Source organism: Eptesicus fuscus, chromosome 20, assembly GCF_027574615.1.
Source record: "Eptesicus fuscus isolate TK198812 chromosome 20, DD_ASM_mEF_20220401, whole genome shotgun sequence".
Lineage (NCBI taxonomy): Eukaryota > Metazoa > Chordata > Mammalia > Chiroptera > Vespertilionidae > Eptesicus > Eptesicus fuscus.
The window spans coordinates 39,174,129-39,191,513 of NC_072492.1; the positions used below are offsets into that span (position 1 = coordinate 39,174,129).

At 37.0% G+C, this 17,385-nt stretch overlaps 1 protein-coding gene and 1 long non-coding RNA gene across 4 annotated transcripts in view; one reads left to right on the forward strand and one right to left on the reverse strand.

Annotated features, from left to right (window-relative positions):
* Positions 1 to 17,385, forward strand: part of MBTD1 (mbt domain containing 1) — a 46,301-nt gene that overhangs the window by 19,542 nt on the left and 9,374 nt on the right. For all 3 annotated transcript variants that reach the window (XM_028128593.2, XM_028128595.2, XM_028128591.2), the window contains 10 exons: positions 5,965 to 6,082; positions 8,729 to 8,863; positions 9,141 to 9,229; positions 9,433 to 9,667; positions 10,304 to 10,359; positions 10,700 to 10,804; positions 11,906 to 12,053; positions 12,897 to 12,979; positions 13,430 to 13,664; positions 14,167 to 14,244. In XM_028128593.2, coding sequence (XP_027984394.1) covers positions 5,965 to 6,082; positions 8,729 to 8,863; positions 9,141 to 9,229; positions 9,433 to 9,667; positions 10,304 to 10,359; positions 10,700 to 10,804; positions 11,906 to 12,053; positions 12,897 to 12,979; positions 13,430 to 13,664; positions 14,167 to 14,244 — 1,282 coding nt within the window. The remainder of the gene's footprint in view (positions 1 to 5,964; positions 6,083 to 8,728; positions 8,864 to 9,140; positions 9,230 to 9,432; positions 9,668 to 10,303; positions 10,360 to 10,699; positions 10,805 to 11,905; positions 12,054 to 12,896; positions 12,980 to 13,429; positions 13,665 to 14,166; positions 14,245 to 17,385) is intronic.
* Positions 1,996 to 13,513, reverse strand: LOC129147366 (uncharacterized). Its single transcript, XR_008554744.1, has 3 exons — positions 13,400 to 13,513; positions 3,479 to 3,593; positions 1,996 to 2,127 (listed from the first exon to the last, which is right to left on the reverse strand). It is a non-coding gene; the product is annotated as an uncharacterized LOC129147366 (long non-coding RNA).

Genomic DNA, 17,385 nt, shown 5'->3' on the forward strand with positions numbered 1-17,385 from the left:
CCTTTACCCTCCCTCTCTCTAAAATCAATTTTTTCTCTTTTTTTCTAAATTCAATTTTAAAATAATAATAATACAGTGGAGACTCCTTTTGTAGGCAGAGGCGAGGCATCTGTCACCAAGTGCCTTTCTGCTCCACTCATCTTTTCTTTACTGGCTTCTACTTATCAAATAGGAAAAAACTTACATTGGTGATTTCTAAATACGTATTAGTATTAATGAGTTTGCTTTGTGGCTTAACCAGCATCTTCATCTGAAACCATTTGGTTTAGGAGATCACACCTCATGCTACACTTGATTCTGTTGTTTAGAGTTGACTCTTCATGGTTCTCCCCCTGAGATAGGTTTCCAGGTCTCCAAGGAGGGTTACTAGCTTTGGCTTTAGAAAACCTACTGTCGGGATCAGCTGGAAACACGAGATCTGCCCACACTGGTGCATCAGCAGGGCCTGCTTTCTCCTGACTCTAGATCCGCCTTGTCTTCAACTTGAGCACAGGGTGGGAGCCTTCCCTGCTAGGGGATTCTTTATTCAAACATAACCTTTAAAACATCCAGTGTGGCCCTAGCTGGTTTGGCTCAGTGGATAGAATGTCAGTCTATGGACTGAAGGGTCCCAGGTTCGATTCTAGTCAAGGGCACATGCCAGGGTTGATCCCCCGGTAGGGAGCATGCAGGAGGCAGCCGATCAGTGATTCTCTCTCCTCATTGATGTTTCTATTTCTCTCTCCCTCTCCCTTCCTCTTTCTCTAAAAAGAAATCAATAAAAATATACTTTTTTAAAAACAACAACAACATCCAATGTGTAACGTGGAAGCAGAGTTGTTCTGATTGAACCAGGAATTGGGAGGAGGGTGGTGTGATAATTGCAATATTTATGCATAGTGGTTTATACTCAATTACATCAGCATTTGATGTTTTTTATAATTTAGCAATGGAAATCAAGCTCAGTTGTCATTGAATATATCTACTTAGAAATCTGTATGTTATGGTTGCCACATTTCTGATATATCTTATTTTTTCTAGGTGGTAGTTTTCAGACTTTTTTTTTTTTTTTTTTTAAGCATCAGCATTCCCCTTTTCCCTAATAAACACAGCTAGGATAAGAAAAGGCTGTTCTGATTGTCTGAAAGGGAGGGCGGTCAATTGGGGGGAAAGGAGACATATGTAAAACTTTAGACAATAAAAAAAAAATAGGGGGAATAAGGACACGTATGTAATACCTTAATCAATAAAGAAAAAAAATTAATTAATTTTAAAAAAAGAGGTGAGATGGAATGGAATGGCCAGGGCCTTGGCCCTTGCCTCCCCCTTCCTTGTCAGTCCCTGAGGTTGGAAACCACTGAGTTAGACAGTAGCACTTTTAATTCTAAGTCATATGGCACAAAACTGTGAGTCATCTTTAAAATCCTCTAGTTCAGCCCTGCCCCAGTAACTCAGTTGGTTAGAGCATTGTCGCCATAAAGACTGCAGTCTTTTAAGTTGAAACGCTCTTATTTTCCATGATTTGCCTTATAAAATCAAGTAAAACATTCCCTAAGTATTATAGCAGGGGGCAAAATGGGTCATTATCAAATGTACATGAACCACACAAAAGCTAAAATCCTCCTCCAGTTATGTGTTTGTAGGTTTCATATTTCTTTTTTTTTTTTTTTTTTGGTCCCTGGACTGTATACTCTGGTGTCTTGTCGTTGTGATCACTAAAGCCAGAAATGCTATCATCCTGCTTTTTTCCCCCTTGAAAATAGTTTTACTTTTCTATTTTTTTAAAAGGTCCTTTTTACATGTGTGCCATAACTTTAAAGCTGAGTTTACTCTACTTTCCCATCCTGCCTCCACAAACGTAGCTGATATATCTTTCATGGTATTTTCTAATCCTTTCTTTGCAGCATGTATCACAATTATATTTTTAAATTTTAATAATAAGAGAAAAGCCCTTTTGTATGTATATGTACACACTAGTTTATAGTAACTTATCTGTTTCTCAGATATGTGCTTATTAAAATAATATCTTTCAATTAAAAAATATTTTTTCCTAACCTGGATCACACATAGGCACTTACTCATTGAAAGTTGAAAATAAATATGACTTCGCATTCAGGTTAACAATGTTAGAATCTTCATTATGTCATCCTAGATGGAAATAAAACTTAAATTAGTGTCTGGCACTTAGTAGTGCCCCATCTTAGTTAGCTATTGTCTTGCCACAAATGATTCTTTCCAGGAAAGCAGTGAACTGTAATATAATAAAAATCACCAGTTTTAAAGAAAACCTAAGTAATCTAGATTATTTTCTTAAACAATATTGGTTTAATGTGTTTTTTTAGTTATGTACTGTTTTATGTCTTTCAAATTAGTAACCACTGCTTTTCCTTTTTATGTGCACATGGCATTCTTTCATTTGTAATTCTTTTACCCCAAACATCCCATTTTCCTTTTGTACTTGCCTTGCAATTCCCATCTCCCAGCTGCCACCACACCAAAAAATAGATTCTAGTATCAAAGGTGAATGGGAACGATTTTTTTTTTTTTTTCTGTTTCTGCTTCCGGTTAATTCTGGCAAGTAGAGTATTTAGGAGTTCTAATTTCCTTCTAGTTAATTTCCTATAATGTTTTCTCCCTTTTTTTAGCCAAAAATTTCATCTTTTTCTACTTGATGCACTTTAGTAATCATATGCCTATTTGTCTTAAGATATTCTAATGATGACTTTTTCTACATTTGCCATATCATCATTGGGGTTGATTTTTTTTTATTACCTATATGCAATTTAAAGGCTAACCTCTGCCCACTTAAATTCTGTTAACATTGAAGATTGTGTGTGATTATCAAAAGTTATAGTTGGACCTGACCAGTGTGGCTCAGTGGTTGGAGTGTCTGTCCCCAGACGGAATAGTTGTGGGTTCGATTCCTAGTCAAGGGCACATATCTCAGTTGCAGGTTCCCCAGCCCTGGTAGAAGCGAGTGTAGGAGGCAACCAATTGATGTGTCTCTTCACGTCAGTGTTTCTCTCTCTCTCTCTCTCTCTCTCTCTCTCTCTCTCTCTCTCTCTCTCTCTCCCCCCCTCTCCCCCCCCCCCCCGCTCTCGCTCTCGCTCTCTCTCACCCTCTCCCTCTCCCCTCTTTTCCTCTCACCCTCTCCCTCTCTCCTCCCCTCCCCTCCTTTTCTCTCTCCTGCTCTCTCTAGAGATCAATGGGGAAAATATCCTCAGGTGAGGATTAAAAAAAATTATAGGTTGGCAGCTCTATGGAAGGAAATCTGTACTTCTGCCGTGAATCGTCTTATGTGCAGTGAATCAGCCCTCTGAGCGTCTAAATACTAGCCATCCAGGCTACTGGACTGTCTGGGAATGTTCTTGAAGTGCAGAAAATAAGGCTTCCCGTCAAATGATTTCCTGCAGACAGTCAGGTGGAGGTTATGCATTTGTGCTGGGGAGCCCTCAGCATTTGGACGTGGCCGTGTCCGCAGGACCTGATGATAGCTTACCTTGCAGGGAAGGAGAGTCGCTCCCAGATAGCCTCACGAGCGGCCTGGAGCAGGAAGTGGTGAAGCAGATCTTCCTGGTTTGGGAGGAGCCTGAGGTGGACCTCTCGCCCTGAGTCTGGAAGGTAAATTTGTTGTTACCTGTAAATTATGGTTCTGCTAGTTCATGCTATGCCAATCCAGACTTTCAGAGGTATCCCTCCTGCCAGCAAGAGAAGACAGATGACTTGGATGAAGATGGCTGTCAAGCCCTGGGTCATTTAGTCTTCCACACTTAAGAATATTCATTTTAAACAAAAGGGCAGATATATCTATAAAATTGCCTTATTTCAACACATCGAGCACATACTATGCAGTGGCTGTAGTGCTCTTTTTTGTTGTTTTTTTTCTTCTTTTTTTTTTTCTTAGAGTAAACCATATGGATTGGTTTAAGAGGGCCTAGCAGAACCACAAACTTACAGGCAAGAACAAATGTCACTTTCTGCTACTTTCTCCTATACCAATCCAGACTGTAGGGACCAGAACACAATGTCCCCTGCTAAAGTCAACATGAACTTTATTTTTTAAGTGAGCATATTGTTACTTTGTTTTCTTTAATAAAATGTGACTAAAAGTTATTTTCTCCAAACAATTGTTAAGGCTTTTTAAAAAAATCAGTATGACATTGTCATATCTAGTGCAAAAAGGAGTCCTGTCTGCCAAATGTACTTAGCAATGTGCCAACATAAACCCCAACTGCTCAGCAATACCATGCCTTTCTTCTCAGTGAAAAATAAACCCATTCCATAAGATTTGGCAGCCGAACAAAGAGGGATGAATGACTACCCTACCTTAATTCAATGCATACATTTAACTACATCTGTCTACTCTAATTGGTCCATCCTCACAAATTGAATACATGGTCTTTGTGTTAATTTATCTTAGCTTAATCTATGTTACCTATCTTCCTCCCAGCCTCTCCTTTTCTGATCATATCTGCTGGCAATAGGGATGGCCCTACAGTCTAGAGTGATATAGGGGGAGATAGCAGAACCCGAAGAGTCTAGTATTTCCGTTTTTAAAAAAGCAGAAAGAGGTAATCATGATGGATGTATTATTTTTTGCACAGCTCAGGAAGGTAGTTACATGTGTCCTTCCAGAATCACACATAGGTAAGATAGGCCACTGTCTTCAAGTTTGTTTGCTACTTCAAGCAATAGCCATAAATTGATTCTGTGTTTGGTGCCAGTATTAGCTCGGTATTTGACATTTTCTTCCTCTCCTTCAGAAGTTCCATATAAAGTATTGAGAGGATAGGGTTCGAGTACTGTTTTAGGCTAATCCTCCTGTTGGGTTAGCATTTGCCAATGTACGGAAGGCTTTGCATGGAAAACATTGCCCAGTGTTCAAATTGGCTAGATCCTGTGACTCCTAGATGTCTTTGTGTTTACTCATCTTTGAGCCTTGAAGCTATTTTGTCTTTTCCTGATTTGCTCGTATTATCAGGTCTTTTATACTCTCACCTAATCATGATCAAGGTTCTAAATTATATTTCATGGAGCTGATATCAAAGGCCACAGAGACTGTTGAGTATGATCAGCATTTACATTCCTGAATTCACTCGTTTGATTTAATTTACCATTGCATACGCTCCAGATAATTGTAAATGGCCTCAATTTATAAGGATTAAAATGTAATAGAAATTGTAATTTAGGAACATATGTGAGATTTTGGAAAATCCCTTCATGATAGTCGTTTGATTGGTTTCCTGAATCCTCATTTTAACCTTTTGGTCTGGAGGCTACTGATTACCAGTTCTAACATTGAAAGTTTTCTCTTTGTTTATAGTAACTCCTGCATGAGAAATTTAGAAATAACAAATTATATAACAAGTTACTATGGTATGCATCTTCAAAAACTCTTCAACTCCCACTTTTAAACAACTGTACCCAGTGCTTTTGCCACATATCTGTTTAACAGGCTATATTTCTGTTCTATGAATTTAACTAAGTAGAAAATACAGATATTTAAGTTTTGTTTCTCCTTTGTTATTGGAAACCACATTGCTGATGGGAATTATTTTTCTTTCTGCTCTCTGGTGAGATCTTTTAAAATTAGAGATTAAGCTAAAGTGTATTTATTCAGTGCATATTAAAAATAATGAGTTTCTTACGTCAACTTTATCCTGTGAAGTCCCTCAAGTTGTGCTTCAGTTTTTACAAAAATTGCTGCTCACGTCTTATATTAGGACAGTATTGAATTTTGGTTGACATGGATCTATTCTAACATATGTGAGTCCTCTTCATCTTGAGCTTGACCTTGTCACCGGATTTTTACAAATAGAATTCTGTGAAAAGGGGAATAACAATTACATTTTTAAAGAAAAGTGGATGAATTAAATGGCATTTTTAGTTTAATATTTTTATTATTGATAGTATTGCTTAATTTTGAATGGTATGTTTTAGGTTTTATGTTAATAAGATGATAATTTAGTAATTTTTATATGACAGGCACCTATGGGGACCTGCTGGGGTGATATCTCAGAAAATGTGAGAGTAGAAGTTCCCAATACAGACTGCAGCCTACCTACCAAAGTCTTCTGGATTGCTGGAATTGTAAAATTAGCAGGTGAAAAGCACGCATCTTGTTCTAGAAAATGCCGATTATGTTTGTAACTTTTAAGGAAACATACTACTTGTAAATTTTGCAAATGTTGCCAAGTAAATAAATATGGTAATAGGGCAGGGGTTGGCAAACTTTTTCTGTTAAAAGCCAGACAAGTATTTTCAGCTTCTTGGGTAAAACAGTCTGTCACAACTATTCACCTCTACCATTGTAGCATGAAAACAGCTGTAGCAATACACAAATGAATAGGCATGCCTGTGTTTCAGTAAAACTTCATGTATAGCCACTGAAATTTGGGTTTTATGTAAATGTCACCTATTATGAAATACTATTCTTTGTTGTTTTTTCAATCATTAAAAATGTAAAAACCATTCTTAGATGGCAGACTATAAAACATCAGGCCAGCCCTGGCCAGCGTGGCTCAGTTGGTTGAGCATCATCCCATGCACCAAAAGGTTGTGGATTTGATTCCAGGTCAGGGCATGTGCCCAGGTTGTAGACTCGATCCGTCAGTGGGGGGTGTGCAGGAGGCAGCCAACCGATGTTCTCCTCTCACCTTGATGTTTCTCTGTCCCTCTCCCTTCCTCTCTCTCTAAAAATCATTTAAAAATATTTTTTAAAACAACAATAAAAATCAGACCAGATCTGTGAGCCATAATATAGTTTGCCAACCCCTGGAAGAGGAAAATGCTTTGAAAAGTAACACACAGTAAAGGTATTAAAAAAAAGTGATGAGTCACAACCGAAAGTAAACTAGTATTGATAATTTCATGTATCTTGAGTTCTTCCTTTTTCTTCATTTCCACTACCTTTGTGTACCCTGACCCTTATTACCTTAATGCTCATGAAGTAAATGCATTAGGTATTTACTCTGTTAGACACTGTAGGCAGGTGATGTGCAAAGGTGTAAGACTTGTTTTTTTTCTGTGAGCTTACATCTGCCAAACGTTGGAAAAGTTCATGACAGGTGCTCAGTGAGTGGTGATGTCATAGGGCACTGTAGCACTTTAGGGGAGGGACAGCCACTCAGATAAGAAAAGTTACCCTTAGATTACTGGAAGAGGTGTCTTATCCTGCTCTTTCTAGTCCTATCTCCAGAAATTCTCCCCCAGTCATCAATAGACTTAACTTCCCTAAAAATGATCTTAATTCCATTTTTCCAAATTAAATGTCTTTAATGCACAAATGAATAGGCATTTCTCTATTTTTGTTGCTCTTCTTCAGGACCTTTCTGGCTTCTTTGTCCTTAAAGGGTGAAGATGGTCTGCATTTACAGCCATTTGAGTTGCACCGTATACCAATGACCAAATCTTTTGTTGCTCCCCAATATAAGTGATCTGTTCTAAAGAGATTAATCTTCCTCTGCCCTCATACAGTGTGTTCTCTGTCATCTCTGTGCCTTTGCTTACTCTCACAAGAATGTCCCATGCTTTGCACTTGGCATATAACCAATTCATTTCCTATCTTTTCCTTGAAATGCTTCCCCTGCTTTGTAAGCATTCTCTAAATGCTCCTCTTATCCTCTACACCATAATTTAAAACAGCAGTATGTTGTTTCTGTCCTAGGTGTTTAAGTCAGTTGCATTTAATATCTGAGAATTATTTCTGCCTTCCATCTCTGATTTTACATTTCTGTTTTATCTAATTGCCTCATATATCTTATTCTAAGCCACTTCAGTGATGTTTTAGAAGTGAGCCTGGTGTTAATCATGAACTAGAGCTCAGCAACAGTTAGCAAACTCATGAATTATTCTGTGACTTACTGCATTTTAAAACTAAAGATGTAATGCTATAAATTTTTATCATGGATATTAACATGTAAATGCTTACTAAATGTAGCTCCCGGCCTGAAATATAAGTTTATTTGGCCTCTTTTATTCTACTAAACACCTTAAATTAAACTTTAATCTATTTCAACATAAGATTTTATTAAATTATAAACAGGTTATATCTTGTACTTTCTTCTATTTCTACAAAATACAGCTTCCTATTTGCTTAGTACATACAGTTTTTTAAGTGATTTCACAGACTTTTATCTGTGTTTATTGAATTTATTTACCTAGCATTTTTAAGTCTTATTTCCAAATAAACAGGACAGAAAAATTTAGACTCTTGAAGTAGCTAAATCCAAATTATCCAAGAATAATTGGTCGCCTGTTGAGCTGAGTAAAATAATGTCTTTGAAATGTGCTTTAACTGTGTTTCTCTGACTTGAAAAGATTTTAACCATACACAATCTTCTTTCTTTTATTTTCAAAACTACACATTCTAACAGAACTTTCCCAACTCCGTTTTCACTGTGAATTTCTGTTTAATATTTAAGAAACCATGGATAAAATTGAAGTATATTCTAAGGAGGAGGCCGGGCTCTGGAAACAGTGAAACTAATTCTTGTACAAACGGTTCTCCAAGTCTGATCCGAACCCCAGGGGCAGCGGCACTGGTGCTTGTTAGGAATGCAGACTCTCGGGCTGACCCCAGACCTGCTAAGTCAGAGTCTCAGGTGGGGCCTAGCCATCTGTCTGTTCTCAGCCCTGCAAGTGTTTCTGCTGCAGATGCACGCTAACGTTTACAACCATCACCAGCAGCTAGATCCTGTTTTATTTCACTTATTTTCTCCTTATGTGGTGATTAATTTGTTGGTTTCAGGTTACAATGCCCTTTTAAGATATGAAGGATTTGAAAACGACTCTGCTCTGGACTTCTGGTGCAATATATGTAGTTCCGATATCCGTCCAGTTGGCTGGTGTGCAGCCAGTGGGAAGCCTCTTGTCCCTCCTAGAAGTAAGTGGTTTACTTATCCTTACTGTAATATAAATGCACATACTTACATGCAGTTTCACTCATAGTAACATTAAGGTGATACAGAAATTAAAAGTGTAGTTTTTGGTTTCAATTAACTTAATTGCTGGCAAGACATACTTGTTTTCTCTATTTTTGTTGCTCTTCAGGACCTTAATAGTCTAAATTGCAAGGAAATTTGTTGCTATTTTTTATACAAATACTTTATGCAGCAATTCACTCTTCACTGGAGTGTAACTGGTTGTTTCTTTTGTTTTAGCTATTCATCATAAGTACACGAACTGGAAAGCTTTTCTAGTGAAACGACTTACTGGTGCCAAAACACTTCCTCCCGACTTCTCACAAAAGGTAAAGATGGGATCTTAGAAAGGGACTGAAGTGTCAAATGAGCGCTCTGTAAAAAGGAGTAACTTTCAATTTTTTAAGGAATTGTGTTAATTTAGTGAACCAGAGCTGTAGTAAATATCATTATTTTTAATAGTGCAATAGTAAAATAATTTGTAGACTTCTGTCATGAATCCCAAAGTGTTTTTGTCTGCTTTTGTTCCAAGGTTTCAGAAAGTATGCAGTATCCTTTCAAACCTTGCATGAGAGTAGAAGTGGTTGACAAGAGACATTTGTGTCGAACACGAGTAGCAGTGGTGGAAAGTGTGATTGGAGGACGGTTAAGACTAGTGTATGAAGACAGCGAAGATAAAACAGATGACTTCTGGTGCCATATGCACAGCCCACTCATCCATCACATTGGCTGGTCTCGAAGCATAGGCCATCGATTCAAAAGATCTGGTAAGCACCTGTCATGAGAACTCCTGTTGGCAATGTCATGAGGCTGAAGTCTGCTACTTGGTTATTTTTCTCTACAGAATGGCATAGGTCAAAGGTAGCGTTCTCGTTGTCTGGGCAGCTTGTCCTACCGTAATCGAGCATCTTCACACACAATATTTGTGTCCTAACTAATTCCTTCTTCCACTTGTCCTCAATTAAAAAATAATGCATTTTTGGTCACAACAACATTTGTTTTCTTACATTTTTCTTATCCACCCCATTTGAAAGATCTTAATCTTTATCCTTTCCCTTTCCATTCAATTTTATTCAAAATAGCAAAATTACATGTGGTTAAAATTAATACTGAACACAAAATAGCAGAATTACATGTGGTTAAACTTAATACTAAACACACACTTAAAGTTATAATTCCCTCATTAGGGAATTACCAGCATTCTAATTGGCTGAGGGTACTTAATGGCACATGTACTCTGAAGAGAGTAAGACTATTAAAGGTTATTAATCATAAATGTAGAAGGCATATATTTTGCCATGTTTTAGAGTATACATACCTTGTGAGTGTGAAACCTTCAAAGAAACGTGGTTTTTGGTCTTCTCACCAATGCTGACAGATTAGTATGTAACTTTTCCTTGTAGATATTACAAAGAAACAGGATGGACATTTTGATACACCACCACATTTATTTGCTAAGGTAAGAAGTTTTTATAAGAACCCTCATTTGTAAATTATGTTTAAAAGAGGGTTGTGGGGTTTTTTTCCTAAAATTATGGAAATCACAATTACATATGTTCACTTAAAAGGATTAAAACCTTGTAATTCATAGGTGTCACAACTATTAATTATAATTATTTTTAAATTCTGTCTGTTTGTCTGAATTCTCTCTGTTCCCTAATGGAAGTTTGCATTAAAATATTAGGTAGGTAGGAGAAGGCATTTGGTATTTCCATCTGGTAAACCTTTTCAAATTGGTAACTTTCATTATTAAAATGATAATATTTGTAACAGTGATGTGCTTTCGTGTAATTCTTTAGGTAAAAGAAGTGGACCAGACTGGGGAATGGTTCAAGGAAGGAATGAAATTGGAAGCTATAGACCCATTAAATCTTTCCACAATATGTGTGGCAACCATTAGAAAGGTAAGAGAATGGGTTTTAAAATACAGAAATGCAATCATAAGAGCTGTTTTTAAAGTTACAGGAGAAGGAGGCCCCTAATAGAATTCTTTTTGACATAAAATATGTGTGTGTGTGTATCTTTACTGGGGAGACAAGACGGTGACGAGTATTTAAAGTGACTGAATTCTCGCCGAAACCGGTTTGGCTCAGTGGATAGAGCGTCGGCCTGCGGACTCTAGGGTCCCAGGTTCGATTCCGGTCAAGGGCATGTACCTTGGTTGCGGGCACATCCCCAGTATGGGGTGTGCAAGAGGCAGCTTATCGATGTTTCTCTCTCATCGATGTTTCTAACTCTCTATCCCTCTCTCTTCCTCTCTGTAAAAAAATTAATAAAATAGAAAAAAAAATTTAAAGTGACTGAATTCTCTTATCAGAGGTTCTCCTTTTGTATACCTTAAGATTGTCATCTTGAGTCCGCTACCTTTATTTGTTTGAAGTATATCCTAAATTAAAGGAAGAATGTTTAAGTTACTTCCTGGTCAAAATTAGTCCAACACAGAATTGTAACAAGGCCAAGTTTATCTTCAGTTTCCTGTGTTAACTTTTTGTGCCTTTTCCTTCCTTTTGGTAGGTAGTAATTCCTTTTTTCTTTTTCTTTTTTAATTTTATTTCTTTTTTCTTTTCCCTCTTTTCGGAAACTGCTTTAAGAAAAGATTTAAAAGAGTGGTTCTCAGTTCTGAGGCCTAGGAATCCCCTGGGAAGCATTTTTCACTTTTGAGAAATCTTTTATGTCATCGATTTTCCTTTCTTTTAGTATGCCACTTAAACTTATAGGGTCATTTTTGTAATAGTGGCATCTAGCCCTAACTGGTTTGGCTCAGTGGATAGAGCCTCGGCCCACAGAATGAAGAGTTCTGGGTTCGATTTTGGTCAAGGGCGTGTGTCTTGGTTGCGGGCTGGATCCCCAGTAGGGGTGTGCAGGGTGCAACTGATTGATGTTTCCCTCTCATCGATGTTTCTAACTCTCTATCCCTCTCCCTTCCTCTCTGTAAAAATCAGTATGTTTTTTTTTTAAATAGTGGTGTCTGATTTCAAATACTTGGAATTCTTTTCATTTAAAAGGTGCTGGCTGACGGATTCCTAATGATTGGGATCGATGGCTCAGAAGCAGCAGATGGATCTGACTGGTTCTGTTATCATGCAACCTCCCCTTCTATTTTCCCTGTTGGTTTCTGTGAAATTAACATGATTGAACTTACTCCACCTAGAGGTACTTCATCCTAATACACATACTGGGTTTTCATTCTTGCTTTCCTTTTATGTGCTATCTGTTTACACCATTTAACACAGCTCTAGGTGCTGTGGGTCTACCTGTGTATATATTGCATATATGAATATATGCACACATAACAAGAGCTGTGAGGTGGTCTAAAATCAAAGCACTGTATTCCAGGTAGCTTTAATAAATTGTTAGTATAGAATTTTTTCTGAGCATCCATATACTTTATAATATGAATTTGTATTATCAAGCCCTGTTGAGATGGTGATTAAGCTCAATAGGTTATTACATACATTTAACTTTTTTTAATAGATACTTTAGTGTTGAGGGGGCAAGTTTTCATTTTTAGAGTCATGTGGCTTTTTAAAAGAAGGTAGAACCTTAAATAGCTCTCGTGGCTTAACTAACAACTTCTCTGATTTTAATATCTGAGCCTATGGTTTTTCTCTTAAGAAAAGAAGGGGTGAGTGGGGGGGGGGGGGGCAAAACCAGATATAAAAAATAGTATTTGTCCAATGAGTTTTCTTTCTTGCAAAGAAAGAGAAATGTCACTGGAAAGTGTTAAATGCTAGACTGTTCTAAGCCTAGGGTTGAGAAAGCAGAAGTCTACAGTTCTTGTGGTGAGAGAGTCACTTTTGCATTAGGATAAGTGGTATACCTAGGAAAGGAGGAAAATCCTTATAACATGGAGGAGCTATTAGAGTCACCAGTATTAGAGCATGAATTAAAAGTTTATCATATAAAATCTGAGCGTGTGCTGAGTTACTTGTTACCTGCTTCTAGTATTATGCTAATTTTAAATGAACTGCTACTTAAACCAGTTGTGTCTTTCAGGTTACACTAAACTTCCTTTTAAATGGTTTGACTACCTCAGGGAAACTGGCTCCATTGCAGCACCAGTAAAACTATTTAATAAGGTAAATTTCAATGATGGCATGATGATTATGTGGAATTGTACACACAAATGTACATCATTATTGATAAACTATCTTTGCTTTTATTAGAATTTCTTAGTGGAGATTTATATATGTTATTTCTTTTATTTATTTATTTATTTTTAGAGATTTATGTTTTAAAAAATAGAGAGTAATAAAACAATATAAATACTTCCTTTACCTAGGAAGTGAAGCTTGTTTCCAAACAGGGTTTCATTTTTTAATCTGAGTAACATAAAAATGAATACATTGCCAAACTAGTTCTTAAATGCTTCACCTTCACACGTTTCAGTAACTAAAGAATTATTTGGGAACTTTTGGTTTAAATCACATTATTTGGTTATGTTGCTTTCTTTCTTTCCCACTCGTAGTGATAGTGGAGTTACGCATTCGTCTTCTCACCAGTATTAATGTTCTGCTTCTCCATGTCAGGATGTTCCAAATCACGGATTTCGTGTCGGAATGAAGTTAGAAGCAGTAGATCTCATGGAGCCACGTTTAATATGTGTAGCCACAGTAACGCGAATCATTCATCGCCTCTTGAGGATACACTTTGATGGATGGGAAGAAGAATATGACCAGTGGGTAGACTGTGAGTCTCCTGACCTCTATCCTGTAGGGTGGTGTCAATTAACTGGATATCAACTACAGCCTCCAGCATCACAGTGTAAGTTGGTATACAGAAAGGTGTCCTTTTGTAAAAGTCACAATTCTTCAGTGGACTGTCTCACAATGATCATCTTGTGAGCTCACAGGACAAGAACATACCTATGTCTGATTGGTTGCCAGGTAAGATCTTAAGACTCAAAAACAGTATCACAGCATTAGACCATGTGTACCATGGCCATGCGAACTCAATAGTGAGTTTCTTGGTAACTATAGAAACACAATGGTAAGAGCACTTACCAAGTGAAAGTAGGCCTGTTTTAATGAGTTTAAAATTATAGGCTGAGAATTTACTGGAATATGATACTTGCTTATTGAATAGATAGTGGAATCTGTCTGGTATTGAGGTTTATGGTTTTATCGGAACAAGCACCCTTATTTTCAAAGCATCATGTAATTTTACAAGTATTATAACAGTTCTTGGTAAAGATAGTTCATATAAGTTGTACCTATGGTTAGTGGTAAGCAATTATCTTGTACCAATTGTTCCTTTTATCTTTCAGCGACAAGAGAAAGCCAATCAGGTTCATCAAAACAGAAGAAAAAGGCTAAGTCCCAGCAATACAAAGGACATAAGAAAAGTGGGTCACCACGTGGTGTTTATATACATTTCTTAAATTGTTAACAAATTGGGGTCACAGTATTTTTGCACAGAAAGTGATATCCCTTGTGAGAGCTGATGGCTGTGCGTTGTGTATTACGCTTAAAGGTGCAGTATGCCATAAAAGGCAAACATTTGCAATAATGAGAACCACATCTTTTAATTGACAAGAAAAATGATTATAATATAACATATATGGTAAAGAATAGAGTCTACAAATGATTCTTGAAATAATATGTTAACCTATAGGAAATTAATTTTAAAAAAACAAAACATTTTTATTTAAAAATTTTAAAAGCAGATGCTTGATGCTTATAATAGACTTGGAGCCTACTAAACCCAAAACTCTTATAAACCAAAACTCTAGAACAGTACTTATAAGAAATTCAAGTGGATGGCTAACAAAGTCAAACTTGAGAAAAATTTTTAAAATATGCTTTCTATATTATATTTTACCTTACAATGAATGGTTACTGGGGTTAATAGCCAAATATATTGATAGCTCTGATTCTTTTAAAATCTTTTTTCTCCACCATAGAGAGCCACAGATTCTCTTCATAAAGAGAAATATTTCATTCTAAGATACAATTATTTTCATGTAAAGATATTTTTTAAAGTAAAAAGTACATTTGAAGGTTAAGGCTAAGTCAGTTTTTTCCCAGCTGACTTGCCATAAGTTCAAATAAGTGCTAATCTGTCTCATTAGCAACCGGGAGACTGAAGAAGCATAAAAAAAAATCAATATATCCTAGCCTTCCCGGGCAGAGTTGTTGGCTTATAATTCTTCCTGTGGGAACTTGAAAACTCCTACCAACCGCTGCACTGGCACCTTATGTTCTTCCAGCACAGAACCCAGACCAGCCTCACAGTAGTGATACCTTCAGGCCTGTCTTTCCCTGTCTTTGTATTGGAGGCATGAGTTTCCCATAGGCCCAGAATGATTTTGCCCACTAGCTGCTTGCCACATTTGATACTCAAACTGTAGAGAGCATTGCCAGACCAGGCCGGCCAAAGTGATTTCCCATTTATCTGGGAATGATTAGGGAGAGTTCACTGGGAACTGCGTGGACCAGCACGGGAGATGTGAGCACTAAGCTTTCTGTACGGTTGACTAGCGCGGGCTGCGTTAGCGGTCTGTTCCCTTTCTACTGGGCAAGACCTGGAGATTCCAGAAATGTCTTTCCAAGACGTTGAATTTCAGAAATGGTTTTATTACTCTGTGGTTATATGACAATATTTTTCACAACTAGTTTCTGAGTATTGTATATACTATTAATATGCCTCTCTCTGGTGTGGCACTTGCAGGGTTTGTTTCTGGCTTATGGAGCTTAACGTGCTAGGAACATAGGAAGAAATATGAAGTTAATGAAGTGATGATATCAGTACCCTAGTTTTTAGTGACATTTAACAGTATCAGATTGCTGGATTAGCTGGGAAAAAAGAATTGAGCTGTAAATGTATGTGTTCTTTAACCTTTTAATTGCTCCTGTTATGACATGATCTCCAATGTCTTTTTTTTTCTATCTATTGTGTTTAAATTGTCCTTTGGACACAGAAGGGAAGAACTGTGGACTCAGACTCTCTTATTAGTAAACCTGTGGGGGCAGATGTGTTTTGGAATTCAGAATTTTTTGGATTTTAGAAAAGTATAGTGTGTGTAGTGTACATTAATGTAACACCCATTGCAGACTCTGGAGCATTTTATGAAGCAAAATATATATAAATATTTACATTAAATGGGCCAAATAAAGATTATAAATAGTATCACCAAATGAGGTCTGATTTTGTTTCCAAAGTTTTAGAGAAACTTGGAATTTTGGAATTGAGGATAAGGAAATGTGCCATATGAATGAAGAAGCAGCAGTCTTCATTATAAGGGAACTATTTGCTCCTTTTGTTTTTTTTATATTAGTCAACAAATCATTTATTAGAAACTTTCCCCACAAAACTTGACTTACCAAATAAGAAAGAATTTGGGGTGCAGGAACCTAAGTCACCCATTGCATTCAGATTTATATCAATAGCAGATAGGCCACAAAACCTTTCATTTGTTTGACCTTTGCCTACAGATGATTATATTCTGCTCTGTTGTTATAACTCTTTGGTCTTTGTGTATCCAGAATCATCCATCAGTATATTGGTTGGTAGTGCTTATGTCTTACAGAAATAGACAGTTGCTTGGCTTCGTTACTCCAGCTTGTTTTGTAATGAGCTGTGTCCGTGCTATAAAAGGATAACTGGTAACCAGTGCTTTGGAAATAAGTCCTATTCTGCCAAGAGGGTCCTACAGACTGTTGTGTGCATGTGCTCCGTCCAGTCTGAAAGCCTTTTTTCCCTCAGGGTTTAGTCATTCGAAGGCAGAACACCAGCACTGTTTCTGGGTCATCTTCAGGGGCTAGAAGTAGTAGAGGTGGAGATTATCCTTGCATTTTTACCTCTCGGTGTGTAGTATATTAGGAGAAGTCTAAGTGATTGCTGTACGTGATTTCAGTTTGGCAATTGAGGTGAATGTGTACTCACTAATAGCTTAGTTTCCAGATCATTTTACAGAGAAATACTGTCTGACTTAGATTTATCTTTTAGTCTTGATTTTGTGAAGCATAATTTCTGATTGCCCTTGCCTGGGTCATTTGTATACTCTGGAAGAAAACAGATACAATTTATATTCACAAGTATATGTAAGTATTCTTCAGCTTTCAACCTGACTAATGCAGTATGCTTGGTTCAGTATTTACAAAGTTTAGAATATCTTATTTTTTATAAGTGAAAACATTGTATAAATTTTTGAAGGCTTATGTTTCCTTATGAAACTATAACCAAAGGATTTTTAAAAAAAATTAGATTGCTTAAGAACTTACAGGCAACATGCTTTAAATTTTAGAACTGCTCTTCAGAATAAGAAATACAAGTGTTCTCCAAAGAACTTGTATGCATATATGCATAACCCATGGACACAAAACAATAGGATGGTGAAGGCCTGGGGCTGGGGCTGGGCCAGGGCGGGCTATAAGAGGTCAATGGGGGTTGAAGGGAGAGCATATGTAATACTTTCAACAATAAAGATGTTAAAAATAATAATTTAAAAAGGATGCTATTGCAAGTAATCCCTTACTGGGGTGCT